This window comes from Drosophila innubila, chromosome X (genome assembly GCF_004354385.1).
Source record: "Drosophila innubila isolate TH190305 chromosome X, UK_Dinn_1.0, whole genome shotgun sequence".
In the NCBI taxonomy this organism is placed as follows: Eukaryota; Metazoa; Arthropoda; class Insecta; order Diptera; family Drosophilidae; genus Drosophila; species Drosophila innubila.
In genome coordinates this window covers 29,462,513-29,473,410 of record NC_047626.1, presented here as the reverse complement: position 1 = coordinate 29,473,410, position 10,898 = coordinate 29,462,513, and the positions used below count along the sequence as shown (strand labels likewise).

The following is a 10,898-nucleotide window of genomic DNA, read 5'->3' as shown; positions in this document are numbered from 1 at the left end:
GAAGTTTCTCTTCAAAATTGTTTTTTTTTAATTTTTCCGTTATGTTTGCATTTTGTTTTTCGGTTATCGGTTACGCAAAATCTTGGTATATCGGTTTCTTAACGGTTTCCGGTTTTTGAATGATTCGATTTCGAAATACCGGAAACTTCGGTTCACTAAATAAAAAATAGTTTTAGAAATGTTACAAATACATGAAAGTTTAAGCAAAATATTCGTTCATTCAAAAAAAGATCTATCTAAAGAGATTGCTATTCCACTTAAAGAAATTTAACGATCAAACGCAAAATTTCATGTTCGTCAACATTTAAAATGCAATAACAAATTTTTAAAAAATTATAAAGTTGTTAAAAACAATTAAAGTAACAAAAATTTTGTGTTTGCAATTGAAATTGAAATTTTTCGAAAATTACCCCAAATTTGAAATTCTCCACACGCCACAAAAATTTTACCAAACATATAAAATTTTCTGTATAAATTACTAGAACAAAATTTCAATCGAACCATATTCAAATTTTTGCTAATCGGAACAACTCAAAATTGATTTTTGCCACGTACTTTCCTGAAATACGCCATAGTGCAATAACTATAGGGTACAGAGTATATTAATGGTTGTTTTGAAGAGAGCTGCCAACTCATTGATGAGTTACTGTCAACTTATTGACGTGGCGATTAAAAATCCAATATTCAAATTCAACTTCAGAAATAAATTCAGTAAGCTTTGCCGCAAACAATAACATATGGGTCTTTCGCGTTTAATTGGATGAAACATTTGTTATTTTGGGCAAATAAAAGGTATTATTTGAACTTTTTGGTTATTACAAAAACCAAACCCATATGACAAAAAACATTTTTTTTCAATGGAGAGTTTTTTTTTTTAGAATATTTTAAAATTTGGCTGGTTTTTTATTACTTTTTTTCAGGAGTGCGCCAAAATTTGTCAGCATTACTCGAGAATACCGATTTTTAAAAGCTAAACTTTTTCTGAAAGCTAATGAATATATCTATAATTCATTAATATACAGTTTAAGATTTAAGCCAGTAGTTTAAGAGACTTAAATTTTTGAATAAAGAAAATTATGATATTTTAAGCTCTTTTTACTTTTAAGTTCTAGGAAATTTTATTTACATAGCTGCATTTATTACACGTCGTTTAAGATATGATTATTAAAAATCTATGGAGAGACGGCGATATAATTTAGAATGAAAACTTCTGCTGCTTTTTAAGATATATCATTCAATCTCGCAGGTTGTGTATCTGGTAATGTGTTATACATCCCTACCGAATTTGGTTTAAATCGGTTGACTTTTTAATATAGCTGCCATAGAAACGATCAGTCAAAAATCCAATTTAGTATGAAAAACTTTTTTATTTTTTAAGATATTTCAACCAAACTCACAAACAAATTCTATATTGTCCTTTACATCTTCACCAATTTTGGTTCAAATCTGTTCACTATATTATATAGCTGCCATAGGACCGATCGGTCTAAAATCAAGTTTTAGTATGAAAAACTTTTTTTTTCTTTGAGAAATCTTAACTAAACTGAATAGAATATGCATATAAGTTGGTCTTATGCATCCTAACCGAAGTTGGTTCAAATATGTTTACTAGAAAACTGACCACTTTATCATATAGCTGCCATAGGAACGATCGATACAAACGGTCTATGAGCAACCTTTAGTATAAAAAACTTTTTAAGTTATCTGTACCAATTTTATAAATTTTAAACCTCGTATAAACTTATACAAGCAGTCAAAATGTGGTTGGAATTGGACCACTATAACATATAGCTTCTATGGGACCGATCCGTCAAAAATCAACCTTTGCGTAAAACTTGTTTCATTGTTTATATGCTAATTACTTAGCCGTCTCTCCATAGATTTGAATAAATCATAGCTTAAATGACGCGTTATTAATGAAAAAGAAAATAAAATGTTATACATTTTTTCGACTTTTCCTAGAAATTTAAACAAGAATTCTCGAGTAATGACGACAAATTTCGGCGCACCTCATTTTTACCTATTTTTGAAACTAAATCATACCGGTATTTCAAAACCGAAACAGCCGAAAAAAAAACCTGTCTCTTTTACGAAACCAATATACAAAGATTTTGCGTAGCCGATTACCAAAAATTAAAACCAAATCTGAATCCGATATTCGAATCGGTTAGATACCTTGTATTATAATTATCAATAAGATTCATACACAGATAAAAAAAGGTTCTAAAATCTATGTTTTGGTCTCAGAAATAAGAATTTTAGTCTAAAAAAATTCGTTGAGAACATAAGATTCGTAAAGTTAGAAAACATAACTTGGTCTTAAGAACATTTCAATTTAGACCAAGTTTTTATTAATAAGATCAAAAATTCTTATATTTCAAGACCACAAGCATAAGTATAAGAACATTTGAAATATTTAACAAATAAAACAAAAAAAAAATTGTAATTTTGAGTGATATATAATCAACTTATTGCAGTTTTATTTTATTCTACAAGTAATATGTACTTATTTAAAAAGTACTTGTCTAGTATTTCTGATATTGTCTAAATTCTTAATTCTAAATGAATGTGTTATTTACTATCACTATCAAAAATCACCCTGTGGGCATATCACCCTGTGCCTAGCAAATGCTTCTTAAATTTTTAAAATATTCTTTTAACGCATAGATACTTGCAATGTTAAATAAGAAAAGACTTCACTGTGCATGAAAATATAATAAATTCATAATTTCCTAACAATTTATGATTTTTATTCTTAAATTAAGAACTGGGATTTTTATAGATTCATACTTTAAGCTTAGTAATTTGGTCTTAAAATGTTCATATTTCGAGAACAGAGTATGTATGATTTTAGAAGTTGGTAGTTTATTGGCAGGCGATGCCATGAGTTAAAATTCGTTTGTCTGAAAACAGAATAGAGGCCTACACAGAAATTTGTATTGTAAATAACATAGAATAGCAATTGAAACAAACAAATTGCACACATCATTGAAAAGGTGAAGATTGTCCAACAAACTTCATTAACAATAGAGGAACATACCGATTGCAGTTGCCATTAGCAAGATGCGCAAACTACAGATTCAAGTGCTCACACGTGATGGTCGTAAGAGCATCTATGAGACGGATCGCTTTCGGAATGTGGCTGACTTAAAGAAACGAATTGGTCGCACCATGAACGTGCCAATGGCGTTCAGCAGGCTGACATATAAGGGACGGTTGCTGACTAACGGTAGCATCCTGGAGGATGAAGGGGTCAAGCGCATGTCCACGCTGGAGTTACACTGGCAGCCGCTGGTGCTGACGCCCAAGCAGTATCGCGAGAAGGAGTTGGAGCTGGACAAGCAGGATCTGAAGCAGCGCCATGTGTCACGCATTGTCGACAGCTACGACCAGACAGTCAAGAAGGGCATCCAAGATCGCACTCCCAGTGCTGTTCGCCGCACATGCGATCAATTGAAGGACAAACGTTCGCCCAGCTCCGATGACATAAAGGAGCCTCAGCAGCAACAGCCCAGGGAGCATGAGCCTGAGGAGCAAAGCTCTGCATCTTCAGATGAATTGGATTTCCTGGCCGCATATTGGTGCTGCCCCAAAAGTGATAGCAAGAAGAGAAGCAAGGCCGTGGATTATGAGCCCAATATAAAAAAACAGGACAGTAATGCCAATCTCAGAGCGGATGCTAAGAAGCTGGACATTATTTGTGAGCTTCAGAGTTCGGTTTCTTGCTCGGAGCACTCTTGCAATAAGCTCAAAGAAGCTGATGATGATCTGTTGGTCGAGCTTCTGGAGCAGCGCTGTCTGGGCTGCAAGCATCAACCATTCCGCACCGGAATACGCCTGACAGCTGGCCGAATGTCTCATAGTATCATCTCCAATATCAGGAAGAACATAAAGAATTGCAAGAAGTAAATAGTTAAAATGTGGCTGCAAGCAACTGGCCTACAGATTTTGGATCAGGAATTGGAAAATTATTTGATTTCTTTATTAGTTCCCATTTTGGTTTAATTTCCATTCGGTTAACAAAATTACAATATGTACGCCTTGCAAAATGCAGCAATTCAAAAAAAAAAACAAAAACAAAAACGAAATGATATGTCAATCATATTGCAGTTTATTCCAAATTCTAATTATACCCATCATAAATATCCAAGCGGGATTTGTACGTTATATGTATATATACAAATTCAAATTGAAGGCTAGGGTCAATACCAATATCAATCATCAGTCGATAACTAGAAGGACCTTATCATTATCTTGAGGGGAAATGTACTTAGATATAGTACATATCTGAATAGATAAAGTCGAGCCCTAACCTTACCTTAAAGTGAAAAATACTTATCACGTTTTAAGACTGTTGGCACAACCAAAGAAATTTAGCGATATTCTGAAATGAACATTACATTTTCATATGACAATCTGGTTCTTCGTATATATATGCATTTATATACCAGGGGTGGGCACGGAATTTTCAAGCGGGAGCAGTACAACAAAATCCACCAAATGGACGAGAAATAGATAAAAAAAAAAAATTGTTTTTTGTTATTAAAGTAAACCTTTACGAGGTAAAAGTCTAGTGACGAAAGTCTTTCCATGTCTTTTAGTGACGAATAATTTTAAATTTGGTATATAAATAATTTTACAAAAATGTGCGGCGTTGTGCACTTCGCATAACAGCTACTTTTGTATATAGAGCATCGGGACCTTGTGAAATCCCCCTCATCAAATCTAAGGTTTCTTTAACGCCTTGATACAAACAGACAGAAAGGCAGGCAGGTGAGTTAGCAAAAGTCTGGAATTTGGTTAGTTAAGACTATATCTTTCGATCGGTATATAGGTCGATCTGATCGAACAGTCGTAGCAAATTTTCCATATTAGCTGTATATATTGTTAGTCGCCTTTCGCACCCTTCGTGCTGCTTTCGTCACTAGCGCGAGCTGCCGTCCGCAGTGATTTACTTGTGTGGATTGGTGGCACCAACACTGAATAGGTTTTGTTTTTGTAAGCTCGCTCGAGATCGGCAACTTTTCGCTTTTGTGCTTGTGGTTCTCTCTGATCTGATACTATAATAGTTTCAGGATCAATTTAAATACTCTTCTCATTGGGGATTATCTGATTTATAGTTTGAACTTCATTAAATAATGCATTTTCGAAAAACAAATTTGAATAAATATTGTCTATTTAAAAGCATTCATAAATTGTAATGCTCATTATTTACAAGTACTCTGCTGCTGAGATCAATTCAACAAGCAATCAAATAGGTTCGGATTCTGGTTTGGGTTTCGGTTCTGATTATGGATGTGATTGTAGGGCAGGGCCATGGCGGGACCTACTAGAGGATAAAAACCAAACAAACTGCAAACTACTTAACTCAAAATAATTGTAAACAGCTCACAGAGAAACAACAGAGCACCCAAGTGGGAAATATATATGTATATACATATGTGAATCCTGGGCATAACTGGATGTTAAGATTTATAATGGATTGGCCAGAATACACTCGTTTATATACATAACAAAAATGCAGAGGTAAACAAATAGTATGGGTCGGTGGTACAGGTAAGGCCCAGGTGGGGCAGGAATCGCAGCAGCAATGGCGGCGGCTGCATTTACCGTTAATTGAATGAGTGTGGGTGATGAAAAGCAGACACCGAGAACTAAAGCCGACAAAAACTACAAGCGGCATCAAAGATCCCACAACGTATCCCAATTGACGATCTACGAATATACGTACTCGTAATACAAGTATCTCACAGTAAAGCATTCTCTTTGATCGGCCTAGGCCAAGTCTTATTCTCATTCTCATTCTCATTCTCAGCCACAGTCCCAGTACAGGCTAATGATAATGGCTAACAGACGCCATTTTTGTTGTTGTTGTGTATAAACCAGCATCCACAACAGCAGCAGCAATATCAACAACAACAACAACAGCAACAACAAAATGCCAATGCCCCGCTGCAGTTATCGAAGAGCAGGGGAACTGATCATCTAGGGTCGCTTTTTACGGTTTATTTAGTGTCGAGGTTATGGAGCAATTTGTATTTATGGCCCGGCCATAGCCGACCACCACCACCATGTGGTAGCAGTCCAATTAAAAGCATTTTCCAAATGAGGGCCATGTGAACAGTTCAAACAGTTTTGCGCTTCTACAGAGCTGAAGCATCCAATGAGTCAGCACGCCCCCTCAAAGCAAAAACACATCTCAAGAGAGAGTGCGAGTGAGAGAAAGAGGGAGAGGCAGATCAATTAAGGCGAACTGCTTCGACCAGTGATGCGATTCCGAGGCGTGGCCTTTGTCTCACTTGAATATCAATGATACATACATTCTCGCACTCATTGCGATGGAGAAATGACTAAGAGAGAGAGAGAGATAGAACACATATCGCGTTTGAAGCATACAGTGAGCTCCACTATTGACGGCCATAGCTAAAATTTAAGTTCAACGAACTCCGCTTTCCTATCAGTCCTTGAAATCGTAGTCCATTTCTTTCTTTATATAACTGCGTAAGGCTTTTCTTCGATGCGTTTATTTTTGTAGAGACGAAATTGAAAATAAAACAAAGGGGCTCCATCCCCTGCTCGCTTCGCTCGGAGTGCGACTCTACAGGCACTCTGTACTTAAAGTTGATACTCGACCAATTGTTTCAAGTCAGCTATATGATATAGTAGACCGATTTGAACCAAATTTTGTCAGGATATATAAGACTGATTTTAACGCATTATCTGTCAGATTGGTTAACATATCTCAAAAAACAAAAAAGGTTTTCTTACTAAAACTTGATTTTCGACCGATTGTTCCTATGGCAGCTATATGATATAGTAGACCGATTTGAACCAAATTTGGTCAGGATATACAAGACTGACTTTAACGCATTATCTGTCAGATTGGTTGACATATCTCAAAAAAGTTTTCTTACTAGAACTTGATTTTGACCGATTGTTCCTATGGCAGCTATATAATATAGTAGACCGATTTGAACCAAATTTGGTCAGGTAATATCTTCCAAACATTTCAGCTAAAAGCTATGTATTGTATACCAAACCGGGAGAAATCTTACATAATACAATATATCCAAAATAATTAAAAATCGTTAAAGCCATTTTGTTATGCATCGCCAAAATGTAAGCTAAAACCCGTATTTCACCCGTAAAATTTTAGCTGAGCATTAAGAAAAAAAAATTAAAGGTATGCATAAAACCTCTCAAACATACCTTCCAACCATATAGGATATATCTGTAGCTTTTGTAATTTGGAAACTGTGGGGATTTCATTTTTAGCAGGACTTAGCGTTTTCCGCTAAACTAGCGGTTTTTTCAAAAATTTGTAAAACAAACATTTCTAGATTTTCTAAGAGGAATTAATCCTCATCATCAAATCTAAGTTTTTTTTTTAGCGCTTTAATACAAACAGTCAAACAAATTAACTTTTCATTTCATTTTGGAAAGGTCACTTAAAGTTTCAAATTTAATTCTTTGAAACCAGTTGTTGGATTTAGGTGATCGATGTATCAATTACGCGTATCCAAAAGGCCCCATGAGCTGCCATCATTTAAATTTTGCCCCTCCCACTTACACCCCTTATCTTATGAACCAGGTGAGTAAGAAAAAGTCTAAGTTGAAATTTTGTTATTCAAGAATATTACTTTCGATCGGTATATAACTCGATCGGATCGGACAGTCGTAGCAAATTTTCGATTTTAGCTGTATATTTTGCTAGTCGCCTTTCGCACCCTTCGTCACTAGCGCGAACTGTCGTCCGCAGTGATATTGCTTAATAAGTTTTTTTAAACTTACGCCATTCAAGAGTGATTACTGTAATTTGCTGCTCAAATAATTTTGACTTACATACCCTACGAGCAACAAGTTGGGAACATCAATTGTGCTTAAGTTTGTTTCTCCTAAATTGGGATTGGTACAATTAAAAATTTGTTATATTAGTTTAATTATTTCCAACTACATAAGTAAAGTGTATTTGTCACCGTCAGGATTTGTCATTACTACGAGTTGGTACTAGCTCATCTCTACGTTTAGAAGGTTAAAAATGGGTACGTTCAGCACGTATTTTTTTATCATGACACTTCATTTCTACTTTTTTTATTCTGTAGAAAAATGTCAAAAATTCAAAACATAAAATCAGTTCGAAAAAAAAAAAGAATTACATAAATTTTATGGTTTTCTAAAATTACGCAATTATTTGAGACTTCGGATTAAAATAAGTCATATTTAAATCTTGAAATAAATTTAATTTATCATAAAAATTTTATTTATTTAAAAAAAAAATTTAATTAGTTCAAAATGTAGAGAAAAATGTATAACAATAAGATATTTAGTTTATAAAATTGAACCAAGGTTCGAACCCAAACCTTGGGGTCAGGGCGTATGCAAACCAATTCGAGAACCGAACCAATGTCTTGCTCTATGGTTCGAACCGCCGAACCGAACCTTTAACAAAATTTTGGAGGCTTGCAGCCTTGATAGTATGACATCTGATACGAACAGTGAACACATGTCGTAGGTACTTATTATGTGTTGGGCTGACTTGTACTTATAAAAAGCTATCACTGTATTCAGCTGATCCATCAGAAGTAATTAAAAGATTACAACTTAAAACTAGCTAATACATTAGATTTCACAAAAGCGATAGGTCAAAATAGGCATTGAATTTTTATACCCTAAGCCTATTGAAAATGGGCAAAAAAAAAAGTTATAATGTGTTTGGCAGCATGAACGTAACAGGCAGAAGGGTTCGTGGCAGACCCCCAAAAGTATATATATTTTTGATCAGGATCAACAGCCGAGTCGATTGAGCCATGTTCGTGTGTCTGTCCGTCTGTCTGTCCGTCTGTCTGTCCGTCTGTTTAAACGCGTCGATCTCAGAAACCATAGGAGCTAGAGACTTCAAACTTGGTATGTAGTATCCTGGATACCATAGGCAGATCAAGTTTGTTTTTATTTTTGGATCGGACCACAATCCTATAGCGATAGGAACGATACATCGAAAATGAAGTTTTAGTATGAAATAAAAAATATCAGAACCAAACTGATAGAATTTGCATCTGGGCTGGTATTAAACATCCTGACGAAGTTTGGTTAAAATCGGTCCACTTTATCATATAGCTACAATAGAGACGATCAATCGAAAATTAAGTCTTAGTATGAAAAACTTTTTTGTTTTTTGAGATATCTTAATCAAACTGGTAGAATATGCATTTAACTTGGTCTTGTCCATCCTGGCCAAAGTTTGTTCAAGTCTGTCCACTATATCATAAAGCTGTCATAGGACCGATCGGTATAAAATCAAGTTTTAGTATGACATAGTTTTTGTTTTTTGAGACATCCTAACCAAAATGATAGAACATGCATTAATGTTGGTTTTGTACATTCTGACCAGATTTGGTTCAAATCGGTTCCATATATCATATAGCTACCATACTTAGGAGCAATTGGTCGAAAATAAACTTTTATTTAAGATTACCCGGGCTCAGGGTATCCTAGCGTGCTCGACTGTAGCCGCACCTTACCAAGAGCGAAGCGAGCATGGGGCGGAGCCCCCTTGTTAGTTTTGCAATTACTAGTATCTTTAAAAGACTTTGCATGCATTACATGCATATCTTATATCCTGATAATATTTATCATGATTACTTTAAATCTAAATCTTAAATAATTGAATTCACATAAACATTTCAATTTTTCGTTTTTCAAATGAGAAGTAAGGAATCAGATGACAGAACAATGAAATGCGTTAATATTTATGTTAACGTTAATATTTATTTAACGTCAACTAACATCAGTCGACAAACTTTTGAATAAAAGTTAAATTAGGAAATATGATTTAAGTATTATGATTTAAAATAAATCATACATAATTTGAATAAAAAAAAAATCATACGCTCAGATAATACAAAAATCATTCTTAAATTTAAGTTTAAAATTCTTGATTTTAGCACGGATTTTTTAAGTATGTACAGACGTGTGCGAAATAATAAGAACATCATATGTGAAATCTTAATGCGATCAAAAAATTGCTATAATAATATTTTAACAATAAGTCTTTATTTTATTTTAATAGTACACACATGAAGCTATTTATATCAAAAAAGAAGGCATATCCTGTTATGTATATTGTATAAAAAAGAAAGCCATCTCACTCGTTGAAAATTGAAATGAAATCTCAACTTTAAATGGAAATATAAAAAAAGTCGACCTAAGTCCACCATAATATTTATGACGTATTGTAGATAAATTAGTTCTTGTTATGTGCATGTAATTACATTTTGCGATATTTTGCGATATTTAATGAAAATTAACTTTTTAGCATGTAACCTCAAATTTCAAAATGCAGAGTTTATTTTTTCATGAAACATAACGAAGGTAAAAAGCGAGAATGATGATGCTTTTTTGAGCTATTGTAACTCTATAGCTATTTGATATGGTAGTCTATCATTGACTAAAATGGCATAAACATACAATCACTTAAAACTAGTGAGTTTGGCGTGAAAGTATTGAAAAATAATAAGGTTTTCACAAAAAACTGGTCTTCAACCGATAATTTCTATTATTTCTATATGATAAAGTTGTCCGATTTGGATCAAATTTAACCAAAAAGTTAGTAGAATAATATAGGACATTTGCGTATTGATATTATATGCCCAATGCAAAAAAACTAAACCAAAAAAACTTCATTCGTTCTCAAGTTGTTAATTAACTCAAAAAAAAAAAAAGGAAAAATTCTCCATAGTGTACCGCATTGAATTAATTTTAGCCCGAAATCCCGGATTTTTTTTCAGTGTAGAATGACAAATAGCTAGAGCTCGACAAAGGAGCCTAAAATATTTGTGGAGAGTCTTTTTGGAATATTTGGAATTTAAGTAACTAGTTATTAGAGTTTATTATAAAAACTA

At 34.0% G+C, this 10,898-nt stretch overlaps 1 protein-coding gene across 1 annotated transcript; it reads left to right on the top strand.

Moving 5' to 3' along the window:
- The first annotated feature begins 2,953 nt into the window (after nucleotides 1-2,953).
- Nucleotides 2,954-4,156, top strand: LOC117794250. Its single transcript, XM_034634834.1, has one exon. The coding sequence runs from the start codon at nucleotides 3,064-3,066 to the stop codon at nucleotides 3,907-3,909; it is 846 nt and encodes a 281-aa protein (XP_034490725.1). The 5' UTR covers nucleotides 2,954-3,063; the 3' UTR covers nucleotides 3,910-4,156.
- Nucleotides 4,157-10,898: the final 6,742 nt, after the last annotated feature.